Raw genomic sequence first — 16991 nt, 5'->3', positions numbered from 1 at the left:
TTATAGATGACAAAATTTAGAGAAGTAATTTGCCCAGGACCATTTAGCAAAGAAGTGATGGGTCAGATTCCCAGTATGACAACTTCCAAAGAGACAGCACCCCTTTCAGTACCCATAAGTTTACAATGCGCTCCATCCCAGCTGCCATGCTTACGCTAGGACTCCTCTAATGACCAACACTCCAAGATGAGATGGTTTCTCTTTATAATCCTATTGCCCCTAGCCATGTGAAACTCTATAAAATGCTATATATGAGCCTGGGTTGCCAACCACCCACAAACAGATGTGATGACCTCTCAAAGACCTTTGTCGCCAACCAACTGAAATACATTAAGTCTGAGGAGTATTCACAGTTCTATCCTATTTGCACATTTTTAAAAAATTTTATTATGTTATGTTAATCACCATACATTACATCACTAGTTTTTGATGTAGGGTTCCATGATTCACTGTTTGCATATAACACCCAGTGCGCCATTCAGTACATGCCCTCTTTAATACCCATCACCAGGCTAACCCATCCCCCACCCCCCTCCCCTCTAGAACCCTCAGTTTGTTTCTCAGAGTCCATCGTCTCTCATGATTCATCTCCCCCTCCGATTTCCCCCCCTTCATTTTTCCCTTCCTGCTATCTTCTTTTTCAACATACAATGTATTATTTGTTTCAGAGGTTCAGGTCTGTGATTCAACAGTCTCACACAATTCACAGCGCTCACCACAGCACATACCCTCCCCAATGTCTATCACCCAGCCACCCCATCCCTCCCACCCCCCACCACTCCAGCAACTCTCAGTTTGTTTCCTGAGATTAAGAATTCCTCATATCAGTGAGGTCATATGATACATGTCTTTCTCTGATTGACTTACTTCGCTCAGCATAATACCTCCCAGTTTCATCCATGTTGTTGCAAAAGGCAAGATCTCATTCCTTTTGATGGCTGCATAATATTCCATCATGTATATATACCACATCTTCTTTATCCATTCATCTGTCGATGGACATCTTGGCTCTTTCCACAGTTTGGCTATTGTGGACATTGCTGCTATAAACATTGGGGTGCACGTGCCCCTTCGGATCACTACATTTGTGTCTTTGGGGTAAATACCCAGTAGTGCAATTGCTGGATCGTAGGGTAGCTCTATTTTCAACTGTTTGAGGACCCCCCATACTGTTTTCCAGAGTGGCTGCACCAGCTTGCATTCCCACAACAGTGTAGGAGGGTTCCCCTTTCTCCGCATCCCCACCAACATCTGTCGTTTCCTGACTTGTTAATTTTAGCCATTCTGACTGGTGTGAGGTGGTATCTCATCGAGGTTTTGATTTGGATTTCCCTGATGCTGAGTGATGTTGAGCACTTTTTCATGTCTCCGTTGGCCATTTGGATGTCTTCTTTGGAAAAATGTCTGTTCATGTCTTCTGCCCATTTCTTGATTGGATCATTTGTTCTTTGGGTGTTGAGTTTGAGAAGTTCTTTATAGATTTTGGATACTAGACCTTTATCTGATATGTCATTTGCAAATATTTTCTCCCATTCTGTCGGTTGTCTTTTGGTTTTGTGGACTGTTTCTTTTGCTGTGCAAAAGCTTTTTATCTTGATGAAGTCCCAATAGTTCATTTTTGCCCTTGCTTCCCTTGCCTTTGGCAATGTTTCTAGGAAGAAGTTGCTGCGGCTGAGGTCGAAGAGGTTGCTGCCTGTGTTCTCCTTTAGGATTTGGATGGACTCCTGTCTCACATTGAGGTCTTTCAACCATCTGGAGTCTATTTTTGTGTGTGGTGTAAGGAAATGGTCCAGTTTCATTCTTCTGCATGTGGCTGTCCAATTTTCCCAACACCATTTGTTGAAGAGACTGTCTTTTTTCCATTGGACATTCTTTCCTGCTTTGCTGAAGATTAGTTGACCATAGAGTTGAGGGTCCATTTCTGGGCTTGCTATTCTGTTCCATTGATCTATGTGTCTGTTTTTGTGCCAGTACCCTAGTGTCTTGATGATGACAGCTTTGTAATACAGCTGGAAGTCCCGAATTGTGATGCCATGAGGTTTGCTTTTCTTTTTCGACATTCCTCTGGCTATTCTAGGTCTTTTCTGGTTCCATACAAACTTTAGGATTATTTGTTCCATTTCTTTGAAAAAAGTGGATGTTATTTTGATGGGGATTGCATTAAATGTGTAGAATGCTCTAGGTAGCACTGACATCTTCACAATATTTGTTCTTCCAATCCATGAGCATGGGGCGTTTTTCCATTTCTTTGTTTCTTCCTCTATTTCTTTCATGAGTATTTTATAGTTTTCTGAGTACAGATTCTTTGCCTCTTTGGTTAGATTTATTCCTAGGTATCTTATGGTTTTGGGTGCAATTGTAAATGGGATGGACTCCTTAATTTCTCTCTCTTCTGTCTTGTTGGTGCATAGGAATGCCACTGATTTCTGTGCATTGATTTTATATCCTGCCAATTTACTGAATTCCTGTATGAGTTCTAGCAGTTTTGGGGTGGAGTCTTTTGGGTTTTCCACATAAAGTATCATATCATCTACAAAGAGTGAGAGTTTGACGACTTCTTTGCCGATTTGGATGCCCTTTATTTCTTTTTGTTGTCTGATTGCTGTGGCTAGGACTTCTAATACTATATTGAATAGCTGTGGTGATAGGGGACATCCCTGCCATATTCCTGACCTTAAGGGGAAAGCTCTCAGTTTTTCCCCATTGAGAATGATATTCACTGTGGGTTTTTCATAGATGGCTTTTATGATATTGAGGTATGTACCCTCTATCCCATACTCTGAAGAGTTTTGATCAAGAAAGGATGCTGTACTTTGTCACATGCTCTTTCTGCATCTATTGAGAGGATCACATGGTTCTTGTTCTTTCTTTTATTAATGTATTGTATCACGTTGATTGATTTGCAGATGGTGAACCAACCTTGCAGCCCAGGAATAAATCCCACTTGGTCGTGGTGAATAATCCTTTTAATGTACTGTTGGATCCTATTGGCTAATATTTTGGTGAGAATTTTTGCATCCATGTTCATCAGGGATATTGGTCTGTAATTCTCCTTTTTGATGGGGTCTTTGTCTGGTTTTGGGATCAAGAGAATGGTGGCCTCATAAAATGAGCTTGGAAGTTTTCCTTCCATTTCTACTTTTTGGAACAGTTTCAGGAGAATAGGTATTAATTCTTCTTTAAATGTTTGGTAGAATTCCCCTGGGAAGCCATCTGGCCCTGGGCTCTTGTTTGTTGGGAGATTTTTGATGACTGCTTCAATTTTCTTAGTGGTTATAGGTCTGTTCAGGTTTTCTCTTTCTTCCTGGTTCAGTTTTGGTAGTTGATACATCTCTAGGAATGCATCCATTTCTTCCAGATTATCTAATTTCCTGGCATATAGTTGTTCGTAATATGTTCTTATAATTGTATTTCTTTGGTGTTGGCTGTGATCTCTCCTCTTTCATTCCTGATTTTATTTATTTGGGTCCTTTCTCTTTTCTTTTTGATAATCTGGCCAGGGGTTTATCAATCTTATTAATTCTTTCAAAGAACCAGCTCCTAGTTTCGTTGATCTGTTCTGTTCTTTTGGTTTTATTTCATTGATCTCTGCTCTGATCTTTATTATTTCTCTTCTCCTGGTGGGTTTAGGCTTTATTTGCTGTTCTTTCTCTAGCTCCTTTAGGTGTAGTGTTAGGTTGTGTATTTGAGACCTTTCTTGTTTCTTGAGAAAGGCTTGTATTGTTTTATGTACTTTCCTCTTAGGACTGCCTTTGCTGCATCCCAAAGATTTTGGACAGTTGTGTTTTCATTTTCATTGGTTTCCATGAATTTTTTAAATTCTTCTTTAATTTCCTGGTTGACCCATTCATTCTTTAGTAGGATGCTCTTTAGCCTCCATGTATTTGAGTTCTTTCCGACTTTCCTCTTGTGATTGAGTTCTAGTTTCAAAGCATTGTGGTCTGAAAATATGCAGGGAATGATTCCAATCTTTTGGTACCGGTTGAGACCTGATTTGTGACCTAGGATGCAATCAGTTCTGGAGAGTGTTCCATGGGCACTAGAGAAGAATGTGTATTCCGTTGCTTTGGGATGGAATGTTCTGAATATATCTGTGAAGTCCATTTGGTCCAGTGTGTCATTTAAAGTCTTTATTTCCTTGTTGATCTTTTGCTTAGATGATCTGTCCATTTCAGTGAGGGGGGTGTTAAAGTCCCCCACTATTATTGTATTGTTGTCAATGTGTTTCTTTGCTTTTGTTATTACTTGGCTTATCTAATTGGCTGCTCCCATGTTAGGGGCATAGACATTTACAATTGTTAGATCCTCTTGTTGGATGGACCCTTTAAGTAGGATATACTGTCCTTCCTCATCTCTTATAGTCTTTGGTTTAAAATCTAGTTTGTCTGATATAAGGATTGCCACCCCAGCTTTCTTTTGGTGTCCATTAGCATGGTAAATGGTTTTCCACCCCCTCACTTTCAATCTGGGGGTGTCTTTGGGTCTCAAATGGGTCTCTTGCAGACAGCATATCAAGGGGTCTTGTTTTTTTATCCAATCTGATAGCCTGTGTTTTTGGTTGGGGCATTGAGCCCATTTACATTCAGGGTAACTATTGAAAGATATGAATTTAGTGCCATTGTATTGCCTGTAAGGTGACTGTTACTGTATATTGTCTGTGTTCCTTTCGGTCTATGTTACTTTTAGGCTCTCTCTTTGCTTAGAGGACCCCTTTCAATATTTCTTGTATGGCTGGTTTCGTGTTTGCAAATTCCTTTAGTTTTTAATTGTCCTGGAAGCTTTTTATCTGTCCTTCTATTTTCAATGACATATTTGCTAATGTTTTTAATGTTTTATTTATTTATTTGAGAGAGAGAGAGAGCATGAGCAGGGGGAGGGGCAGAGGGAGAAGGAAAAGAAGACTCCCTGCTGAGCAGGGAGCCTGATCCCAGGACCCTAAGACCATGACCTGAGCCAAAGGCCGATGCTTAACTGATTGAACCACTCAGGTGCCCCACATTTGCTAATGTTTGATTAAATGAATATTTTTACCGTTTTCAAAAGTCTTCCAGAGATACACAGGAATGTTGTCTTCTGAAAGCTTATGTGTGTATGAATATTAAAGTATTTACACTGTGCTGACTAAAACCATTGGCTGGGAAAGAGAAGAGCCTTTGAAACTACTTGGCTCCTGCAGTATTGATAGTTTGTTAATATATCTGTGAAACTTAAGTGATGTTCTACGCTTCACATTCTCAACTTTGGATGCACATTAGCAACTCCAGAGTTAACGTCCCCATGCCCACATCTCATTCCAAACTCATTAAATCAAAATCTCTGGAAGTGAGAAACAAAACAGCAGTTTTAAAACTCCCTAGTTCATTCTGACGTGTAGCCAAGAGTTATACATTGTAATTCAGGAGTTTAATTGTTACTTTCCTTTTATTTGGTGGGTAAACTTGTCCATGCCATCAGTTCTTATAAATGAGAAAGGTATGGATTCCAAAAGAGGATAATCATTAAAGTTTAATAATCAAGCCCATTAAAGTTTCTTTTTTACTTATCTATCAAGTGCATTTTTTTCTGAGATATAGAACTTTTAAGATGCGAAATGAACTAAATTTTCCCTGAAGAAATTCGATTATCAGCAGTAAGCATGGACATCCCAATAAAATATATGCCGTTTTCTCATAGAGGAACTTTGTTTTAAGTAGTATCTAAGTGGAAAATCATGTATTTGTATATTTTATTTTTAATTTTTGTAACATAGTAATTTTAATATCTAAAATTTTGAAGGTGGTATTTGTTGACCACATGTATATTTTTTTCTCAAATAAGATTTCTGTCTTTCCTTAACTTTGTAAGATCTGAGGTTCCTTGAAGTGAATAAAGTCTTTCTGTCCTTCCTGTCTTCCACAATGCCTAGTAAGTGTTTGAGATTGAATTGTTACGTAAGAACCTTTGGAAGAGAGAAAGAGAGGGGTATGAAAGGAAAGGAAGACAGGGAAGCTAAGGAAGGAATGGGGGATGGGAGAAGGGCAAACAAGTTCTCACATTTTGTGTCTTACAATTCCTTTGAGGTATGAAAAAGCTGGGGTTATTTTCTGTTCTTTGAAATCGTGCATTTCCCAGGTTACTATTAAAAGGGCTCAAGCTTCGGGATGTTTTTGTTGAAAGGAAAGTAATTCTCTTGGCTGACTTTGGTCCTTGGTCTTGATAATACGATATAAATAAATAGATAAAAATATTAAAAATAGAAATAAATAAAAACATAAATATAAATTGTTTATAGTTTAGATGGATTAATTTATAAATTGATAAATACACACTCCTTACTATTAGAATTCTTTGCTAAATCCCATTATCCCATTTCTACATAGTTAAGCTTTTTTAAAATCATTTTTTTGAATCCACAATATTGTAAAGTTTCTTTTAGACTAGAAATATGCCTCAGATTATCTGTTAAAATCTGCTTTCTGACAGAAAATGATTTACATCAGTTAACAGAATTAGTAGCACTATTTTTTAGTGGTAGTCTTGAAATAGAAGCTTCTAAGAGCTTTGAAGTTTTAGCAATTAACAGACTTTGTTAGTTAAAAATGATGCCATTGGCAAGGAATGCCTTTATGATATTAGAAATAAATTTCAATCTGTGTGATTAAATAGCAAAGATGTATGTGATACAATTATTTGATTAATGTTATGGATATTATTAGTAGAGTGTTTCCTTAGCATCCCTGGTTAGATAGCCAAAGATTGGATGTTTCTTAAAAAAAGGTTTTGAATTCTTTTCTGCATATCAGAATGAATATCAAATGCTGGTAGAAAATAGAATCAATCACTTTGTCAAATTTCTAAATTATTCTTTTTAATTCTGCTATTATTATAATGAGCAGTTCCTTATGTTTTAAATTATAGCACTATGTTAAAGGATGTATCAACTGTCCATATTTTTGGCACAAAATGGTATGTTTCTCAACTGCTCATTATATGTTGGTTATTCCTAAATATATGCACTTTTAACTTAAACATGTCAATTGCTTTAAATCAGTTTCTCCCTTTGAGAAACAATTCTTAAAGCATTTTTTTCTGAACAAAGGTAACTTTCAGATTCAACTTAGAGGCCTTAATAATAATTCTCCAAAAGCTCAGTCAAGTTTAAATTTTTTATTAGGCATGTATTTAAATAATTTAAATAATCACATACACAATGATTAGTGCCCCTTGAGAAGGTGGTGGTGCTGAGCTCTATTGCTGTGCCCCCTTCACAGTCTCCAATAACATTTTCAGTGGCATCTGTTGGAGGATTCCACACATGCTCTCTCCTAAAAAGCTTTTGTAAGGTCCTATCTTTCCCCATCAAAAACACATAAACCAGATTACAAACTCACTTTCTCCCCTAACTGTAAAGTACCAATTATTTGAAATTTCACCATTTTATTTTATAGAAGTAAATATATTTCTTGTGTCTGAAATTATAGGTTACCATACCAGTGATGAGAACCATTTTTTTTTGGTCAAATATTTCTGTAAATTGAAATTTATCTGTGAATGGTACTTTTGTAATGTTTAAAGTAAACACAGTAAGACATTTTGCCCAAAGTGCTATTTGTCCAAGCATATTACTTGAGAATGTGACATTTTGACACCACCAGTTGGAGGCTGAGTCCCCTGATAGAAGGAAAAATGCCACGTATCTACAGAGATTATTTCTCCCTGTTTTCTTGCACATGGGGGAAACAAGGAGAAATTGTAAAAAACTACGTAGGTTATATGAGTTTATTATATTCTGCCTAAGAATCTTGAGCTCTTAAAATTAGAATTTAAAACATTAATTGATATTTTCTTGTCAGGGAGACAGTGATTATTAATAAGATAAAATATGAAGATAAATTTCATTTATTTCTTTTTATTAATGAAGGGAATATTTTATGATAAAACTTATGCATGTTAATACTGGTAGAAGGATGAAGTACTTATTTCCTAACCATGCGAATCATGATTTTAGTGTCCTGACTATTAAAAACGGTTAATTAACTATTTTTAACAGCTTAAAATCTTGACTACATGAATCTAAGAATAATCTTAAATGCAAACATGAGTAAAACATGAACTGGCTTTTTCTACTGGAAGTCTTTCTTGTTTTTTCTACTATGGACCTTCTGTTTTAATGTGGAAATTCAGTCTTGCTCAAATAGGACTATTTCAGCACAAACTCGTATTTGTTTAATAACTTGCTGGCTCATAACTCATGTTAATCATGGTTTCAGTTTGATCTGGCCATTGGGGAATGAGTAAATCTATTTACTGAATTATAAATGGGTCTGTAGCATCGTCCTTGACACCATAAGCAGAGCAATGGGTACCATGAGGTCTGGGAAGGGAACTGACAGTTTTTAAGTGCCAACTATGGACTAATTGCTCTTTTTCATTGTGTTCCTCTGGACTTCAGTTTATTTGTGAAATGAGCTTGACTAATGAATCCGTGCTGCCCTCCCAACCCGAAGATTCCTTCTTGACTAAACCAGGGAGAGTTTTGGCTAACTGAGGTTGAACTGTATAAGCCTTCTATTTTTAGGAGTCGTGGGAGAAATGTTATCTAAAAATGCAGTTGTTTATGTGCCTCAGTTAATGATTGATCGGTACAGTATTATGAGAATAACTGTATCTTTTGATAATTGGGGTCTTTGATGTTTCCCAGAGTTGTGTAGTATTTCACACATACAGGTATAGGAGATGGGGTAACAGATATCCTAACCTCAGCATAGATCCAAAAGTTGCTGTGTTTTTCAGTAAATCCCTAGGACAAATACTATTTTTTTTCCATAAATGTTCTCTAAAAAATGAAGTCTGGTGTTACACATCAAAGCTTTGATCTGATTATTTTGCATGTGTGTTGGTCTACTAAGTATCTATCAGTTGCCAGAAGTCTGTTTAGTGCAGGGTTTCCCAGACTCCACACTACTTATATGTTGGATTGGAAAATTCTTTGTTGTGGGGAAGCTGTCCTGGGCATCTCTAGCTTAACTGAATAGATGCTGGTAGCAGCTCCCCATCCCAGTTGTGAAAATAAAAAATCTCTTAAGACACTGCCAGACGTTGACTGAAGGGCGCAAATGTCCCCTGTTAACAACCACTGGTTTAGTGCACAGTACCCCTCTTTAGTTAAGACATACTGCGCAGAGAGATGCCAATGTGACTCATTGGTTAAATTATTTAAATAATGTTAAATATTTTCAAAGTGAATCTAAATTCCTCCTTGAGCGTTAAGTGTAACTATTTTGTGTAACTTCTAGATGTTCTTGACATACTCTGAGGGAAGCAATCATTTACTTCCGTATATAGGCAGTAATTCCTCAGAAATCTCAGTAAGTTGTCAAAGGAAATGCAAAATAAAACAGTCTGATGATTCGGTTTTTAAGTTCCCAATGATATCTCCTTACTTCCAAGATTAAGTAATTCTCTGAGTTTCGTTTTATTATATGGTAGAGACAATGACAACAAATTTGTGCTATTTGTGTGGTTGTTGATATTTTTGTGCATGTTTTAAGTGGCCTTCTAAAAGATAATTTTTTTAAATGACCATTTTTCCATCCACCAACCCCCCCGCCCCCCAAGGATATCAGGGTTTTTATTGTCAACATGTTTCAGGTTATAATAATTCTCCTTTTGATAATTCGGTTTAAAAAAACCCTCAGGTCTTTTGAAAGGAGGCATTGGTAGAACCATATAAGCCTTCTATATAGTTGGTGTGGGGTATAGAGTCTTTTTCTCAAACAAAAAGCACAGAATAAAGAGGCCGTGAGATGTGTCAATGTGATATTCACTTCTTTTTGCCTCCTGCTTAAAGGGATCAGTACAGTGATCATAGGTCCAAACTGACGATCTTTGTATCTGAGCTCTGGGTGTTTTTCAGGCAATCCTGTGTTACACAAGGGAGTTTAATATAAATAGGCCTTATAAAAGCAAAAAAAAAAAAATCCTAAAGAAATATAATATTATTGCAAAATGCTTTGCTAACTTTAGAGAAAGGTGGTTTATAATTATCTTGATTAAAAAGACTATTATTATTCAGCATTTTTTTTTACCTTTTTAAACCCAAATAGACAGTCACTCATCAGAAACAGGCCTACATTTTTCAGAAAGTTAGGTTTCTTAAAAAAAAAAAAAAGTATTATCTCATTTCTGCTTTCACTTAATATAGAATAACAGACACTGGATTTATATTCCTACCTTAAACAATTAAAAATCTTTATGACACTGGCTAGTAGGCAATAGAAAACAGTGATCCCTGAGAGATAGGAAACAAATAAGATGAGACATATGATTTCCCTGGTGTATTGCTTTGAGAACATCCAGGCTATGGTGCGAGGAGAAGCAAACCAGGAGGCATCCAACAAACTCCTGGAGTGGAAGAGATGGAGCTGAGAGTCTGGGGAGTTGGAAGAAGTTAGAGGCCACAGACAGAGTACGAGCAAGGAGAAAAGTTGCACAAACGCCACCAGAGATCTTGTAAGGGGCCTCCTATGTGTTCTGCATGGGTTATTGTTTGTGTGTGAGAAGACTACCTGAACCCAACAGGGAAAAACACCTGTAAGGACTAGAGGAAGAAGTTCCTGGCACTCACACAGGACCTGGAGAAAAAAAAAATGCCTGTTCCAATCAGGAAGACTGGAGAACCTTCTAAATCATGGGCACTGGGTACATGATATTCTTGCCTCAGTAGGGGGGAAAAACTAGGCCTACATGAAATACTGCTCAGGTCTTGCCCAACAAACCTTAAAAAGCAAGACTTGAAAAAAACAAATTATTTCCAAGTAACTTGACTGCATCCCTATATAGAACTCAAGAATATTTATAAGAATATCAAAAATAGGGGCAGCTCGGTGGCTCAGTGGGTTAAGCTTCTGCCTTTGGCTCAGGTCATGATCTCAGGGTCCTGGGATCAAGCCTCGTATTGGGCTCCCTGCTCAGCGAGGAGTCTGCTTCTCCCTCTGCCTCTGTCCCTCCCCCTGCTTATGCTCTCTCTCTCTCTCTCTCTCTCTCAAATAAAATCTTAAAGGAATATAAAAAACATCCAGCACTCAACAAAGTCAAATTTATGATACCTAACATCCAACCAAAAATTACTAGCATACTGTAAACCTGAAAAATATGACCCATAATGATGAGAAAGACCAATCAAAACTGAGTAGACCAACAGATGTTAGAATTATCAACGTATTAAAACAGTTATTTTAACTGTATTCCATATGTTCAAAAGGTAATTTGATACCTGAAAAAGAAAAAGAATTTCCAAACTGAACTTCTAGAGATGAAAATCCCAATGTCTGAGATGAAATATGCCCTGGATGAGGTTAACAAAAGATTAGACATTTCAAAAGAAAAGATTAATAAATTTGAAGGCATTACAATGGAAGTTATCCAAAATAAACAGAAAAATATTTTAAATGAATAAATTAGTCAACCATGGAAATACTTCAAGTATCCCAATAGACATGTGTTTAGAGTCTCTGAGAGAGAAAAAGAAAAGAAAGGTGGATAGAAAAAATATTTGAAGAAGTAATAGCTGAAATTTTTCCAAATTTGATGAAAACTATAAACCGACAGATCCAAGACACCCAACAAACCCCATACATAAGAAACATGAAGAAAACAACATCAAGAGAAATCATAAATAAATTTTGCAAAACTAGCAAAAAATAGAAAAACTTAAAGCTGCCAGAAGGAAAAAGATCTATTACATATAAAGGAATTAAGATAAGCATGGCAGCAATGGAGGAGGAGACGATGGAACAACATCACTAAAGTACGGAAAGGAAAGGAAAAAACTCTCAACCTAGAATTCTAAACCCAGTGAAAATATCTGACGGATAGGAAGGCAAAATAAAGACTTTTTCAAACATACAAAAGCTGAGAGAATTCATCATCAGTGGACCTATAGTGAAAAAATTCTTTTAGAAGGAAAATGATAGCAGATGTAAATCTGGTTTTTCCCAAAGGAACGAAGATCACCTGAAAAGGCGATCATGACTTTTCCCCTGGACAGGAAGGGTCTGTCTTGCCCCATCATGAGTTAGAACATGAGGGTGCTCCTGATTCAGCTTCAAGTTTCCCAACAAGGAGTATGTGACAAGCATGAGGAGGAACATGATAAGGAACTGGTCCCTGACCGAACAGAGCTTCCTGACAATCTGGACCACTCACCTGGAAACTGTTACTGAGAGACTAAGAAAAGTATACTTTTTAGGGTTTCTGTATTTTAGAGTATTACTGATACTGCACGTTGACCTTTACCTTATTTAAAACAATTATTTTTAAAGCTGTAAAGTTGTGCCTTTGACATTAAGATCTTTAATCTACTTGGAATTTTATTTTTCACCATAAAGATAGAGTTGATCCAGAGCATCCTAATGAAAATACCATCTTTTTCTCACTAATCTGAAATGCCAACTCTGTCATGTGAATCACATATATATGTATGGAAGTCTTCCTGTCCTATCTGTTAGTGTGTTTCTCTGTCTATACACCAGTATTATGATATCCATGCACTAATTAGATATGTTTATACTAATAGGGAAATTATTCTTTCTTCTTTCTGAAATGTACCTTGATTCTTCCTAGCATGTTGAATTTCCAAATAAATGTTAGGATCATTTTTTAAAAAGTAGATGAAGAGGTTTATTAAGAGTTGCAGCTGGATCACGTTGGTTTCAGCCTGTCTTATTAATAGTTGATAAGTACCGAACTCTCCAGTCCATGACAAAGGTTAGTCACAGAATGACTTCTTGTCTTCACAACCGCAGGGACAAAAGCAGATAGGGTAGTGAAGAGTGATACTTTACTTATGTAGTAGGCATCTAGGGGTCAGATCTCTTCCTTCTCTCCCACATTCCCCTAGGACTAAGGATATCATTCCCCACTGGGTCAACATGAGCTTCAGTTACTTTGGTGTAGACTGTGTAGAAGCAACTGCATGGCTGTGATCACATTTAAGTGTATATCAACTGCACATTGGGGGCTCCTTCAAAGCATGGGCCAGACTAATATTTATCAGATTCACAGAGTAAAATATACAGCACTCATTTTCCAGGGTTTTCAATAGACGCTTCTTGACTGACTCGAGGGTTAAATTCTCTATAAGGCCATTTTAATATAATATTGAAGGATTTTGACAGTTTATCAACAATTACCATTTACTGTGGAGGGCCTGCTTTGCTCTAGGTACAGTACTAAGGACTGAATATTCAGCAGTAAGGAAATAGATACGGATCCTTCTCTCATAAGACAATCGAACATTTAAACAAAATAAACAGAAATATATTTAATTTATAATTGTGCTTAATTCTATGAAAGGAAAATAGGGTCATATATAAGAATAACTGGAGGGAGAATAATACATTTTTTATGTATTAGAACATGTTCTGTTCAAAAGAAATGTGGTTTGACTTGTAATATAGCTGGATTTATGTAGCAAATTAAACATAATTTTTCCCTATAGTTAATTTATTCATTTATTCCACAGTATTCATGTTCACTGCCTCTGTAATGATCCAGATATTAGGCTCACCAAAATGACCAAGACACGGTTCCTGTCTTTGAGGAGATCCAAGTTCGGTAGCTTACAAAATTACCTTTCACTGAAATAATTGCATACCAAAAGAAAGTATAAATATATCCTTTTCATTTTTTCTTGTTTAGATGAGGATAGGCATTCACTCGGGGTCCGTGCTCGCTGGAGTTGTTGGGGTGAGAATGCCACGATATTGCCTGTTTGGAAACAATGTCACTCTGGCAAGCAAATTCGAATCCGGAAGTCACCCTCGGCGCATCAATGTCAGCCCGACCACTTACCAGTGAGTGTTCTCTGCCCTCCGCTCCTCCTTCTGTCTTTGGCCTTGCCTGAGCTAGTAATACCCCGTCATTCTCTAAGGTAATAGGAGTGGATCCACCCAGTCTGAAAGATAGCACTTGTGACATAAACGTTTATGTGCACCCTGAGAGAGTGCGCGAAGAGCCTGACTTGACTGAGAGGTAAACATAGGTGTGTCGTTTCCCACAGCTGCTCTTCTTCTCAGGTACACCTGTTTGAACACAGGAGCACAAGTGTTGAAGATCGGCATCACACCCAAAGTCCTCACATTTTCAAAATGTTCCTCAGTGTTTATAAAAGTCAAAGAATGAGATAGAAAAGACATTTTATGGGCAGGGACCATGCATCATTAAATTCCCAGAACTTATAAAACATGCTTAACACATAATAAGCGCTCTCTAAATATTGGTTGAATTAAGGAACGCATTGGTAGGATCGACTTCTCCAGATTAAGAAGATGGTATGACTCTCTCCTGTATGTTAGACATTGGTTTTATGCTGGGCGTTGTTGTGCAAGCTAACTGGTGCCATAGTTTGGATAACTAAAAAATCCTCTTGTAAAACTGTAGATGGAAATAGTGACCATTGATATTTTTTATTTTTTATTGAAGTGTACCTAGCATACAATGTTACATTAATTTCAAGTGTATAACATATTGCTGACAATTCTATACATCCCTCAGCGTTCGACACAGTAAGTGTAGTCAATCATAAGTCACTGTAAAATGTTTTTATAATATTATTGACTATATTCCCGGTGCTGTAGTTTTCATCGTTGTGACTTATTTATTTTATTTGGGGATTCTGTACCTCTTTATCCTCTCTACATCTATTTGACCCATCCTCCTACCCCCCCCCCTTGATGGCAACCAGCAAGTGTGCTTTGTACTCAAGCATCAGACTTTTTTGTCTCTTTCCTTCTTTGTTTGGTTTTTAGATTCCACATATAAGTGAAATCCTATGGTAGTTGTTGTTCTCTGACTGATTTCATTTGGTGTCATATGCTCTAGGGTGGTGCCCAGCTGGAGTGTCTCTCAGTCAAATGGGGGCCTCCAAATGTGGGGCAATGGTCAGCTGGAAGCTGGTGGTGTGGGAGGTGAAGGCATTCACCCAAGGCAGAACAAAGGAGATAGAAGTTTACTGAATACCCCACAAGGGAGCGGTGAGCAGCACAGTAGAGGAGAGGCTGTCTACCATGAGGCAGTGGGTGAGGGCCTCTTTTAAAGAGGGAAGGTAAGGAGGTATGGCGACATATGGAATTCTCCCTTTTTTGGTAACTGTGCCTGGTTGTAAGCAGCCCGTTGGTCACCTAGGGCCTAAGGATGTTTTGAGGTGGGGTGGGTTCCTGATGGGCGTGTCTGGAGTCATCCGGGTGGTCCCATGTGGTCCTTTGCACATCCCATTGCTAAAGCCTGTTTGCCTAAGAGTGGCCTCTATATTTAGGTCCGTTAATGTTGTTGCACATGGCAAAAGCACATTCTTTTTTTATGGTTGAATAACACACACACACACACACACCCCATATTTATCCATTCATCTATTGATGGACACTTGGGCTACTTCCATATCTTGGCAATTGTAAATAATGCTGCCATAAACATAAGGGTGCATCTCTCTTTTCAAATTAGTCTTTTCTTTTTCTTTGGATAAACACCCAGTGGTGGAATTACTGGATCATATGGTATTTCTGTTTTTAATATTTTGAGGAAACTCCACATTATCTCCCACAGTGGGCTGCACCAGCTTGCATTCCTACCAACAGTTGCCAGGGTTCCCTTTTCTCCACATCCTTGCCAACACTTGTTGTTTCTCAGCCTTTTGATATTAGCCATTTTGACTGGTGTAAAGTGATGTCTCTTCGTGTTTGTGTTTTTTTGTCTTGTTTGGGGGGATTATTTTTTGACATTTCCCTGATGATGAGTGACGTTGAGCATCTTTCCATGTGTCTGTTGGTCATCTGCATGTCTGTTTGGAAAAATGTCTGGTATCACAGTAATGCTGGCCTTGTAGAATGAGTTAGGAAGTTTACTTCACTTTTATTTTTTGGAACAGTTTGAGAAGAGTAGATATTAACTCTTCTTTAAATATTTAGTAGAATTTACCTATGAAGCCATGTGGTCCTGAAATTTTGTTTGTTGGGAGTTTGTTGATTATTGATTCAATTTCATTACTAGTAATTGCTCAGTTCAAATCTTCTGTTTCTTCCTGATTCAGTTTTGGAGGATTGTATGTTTCTGGAATTTATCCATTTGACTAAATCATCCAGTATGTTAGCATATAATTTTTCATAATATGTTCTTATAATACTTTGTATTTTTGTGGTGACAGCTGCTATTTCTTCTTCATTTCTGATTTTATTTGAATCCTCTCTTTTTTCCTTGATGAATCTGGCTTAAATTTTTTCAATTTTGTTTATCTTTTTAGAAAACCAACTCTTGGTTTCATTGATTTTTATATATATGGGGTATATGTGTGTGTGTGTGTGTGTGTGTGTGTGTGTGTGTGTGTGTGTGTGTGTGATTCAACCATATAAAAAGAATGTGCTTTTGCCATTTGCAAAATAGTCTCTATTTTGTTCATTTCTGCACAAATCTTTATTTCTTTCTTTTTACTAACCTTGGGTTGGTTTGTTCTTTTTTTTTTCTTTGTAGCTCCTCAAGTGTAAGGTTAGGTTCTTTATTTGAGAATCTTGTCTTTTGAGGTAGGCCTGTATTGCTATAAAATTCCCTATTGCTGCTTTTGTTGCATCCCAAGATTTTGGACTCTTGTGTTTTCATTTTCATTTGTCCCTATGTATTTATTGATTTTGTCTTTGATTTCATGGTTGACCCACTGATTGTTCAGTAGCACGTTATTTAGCCTCTGCATGTTTGTGTGGTTTTTTTTCTTCAGATTTTTCTTGTAGTTGATTTCTAGTATCATACTGTTACGGTTGGAAACCTACTTGATATGATCTCAATCTTCTTAAATTTACTGAAACTCATTTTGTGGCCTATCATGTAATCTATCCTGGAGAGTGTTCCATGTGCACATAAAAGAATTTTTATTCTGCTGTTTTGGGATGGAAAGTTCTGTATAGATGTCAGGTTCATCTGGTCTAATGTGTGTTTCAAAGCCACTCTTTGCTTATTGATTTTCT

At 37.2% G+C, this 16991-nt stretch overlaps 1 protein-coding gene across 1 annotated transcript in view; it reads left to right on the top strand.

The window, feature by feature from the left end:
• GUCY1A2 (guanylate cyclase 1 soluble subunit alpha 2) overlaps positions 1-16991 on the top strand; it is a 340686-nt gene that overhangs the window by 271706 nt on the left and 51989 nt on the right. The window contains exon 7 of the mRNA XM_027578896.2: positions 13681-13835. Within this exon, the coding sequence (XP_027434697.2) occupies positions 13681-13835 (155 nt within the window). The remainder of the gene's footprint in view (positions 1-13680; positions 13836-16991) is intronic.

This window comes from Zalophus californianus, chromosome 11, assembly GCF_009762305.2.
Source record: "Zalophus californianus isolate mZalCal1 chromosome 11, mZalCal1.pri.v2, whole genome shotgun sequence".
Lineage (NCBI taxonomy): Eukaryota > Metazoa > Chordata > Mammalia > Carnivora > Otariidae > Zalophus > Zalophus californianus.
This window is presented reverse-complemented; position numbering and strand designations above follow the sequence as displayed.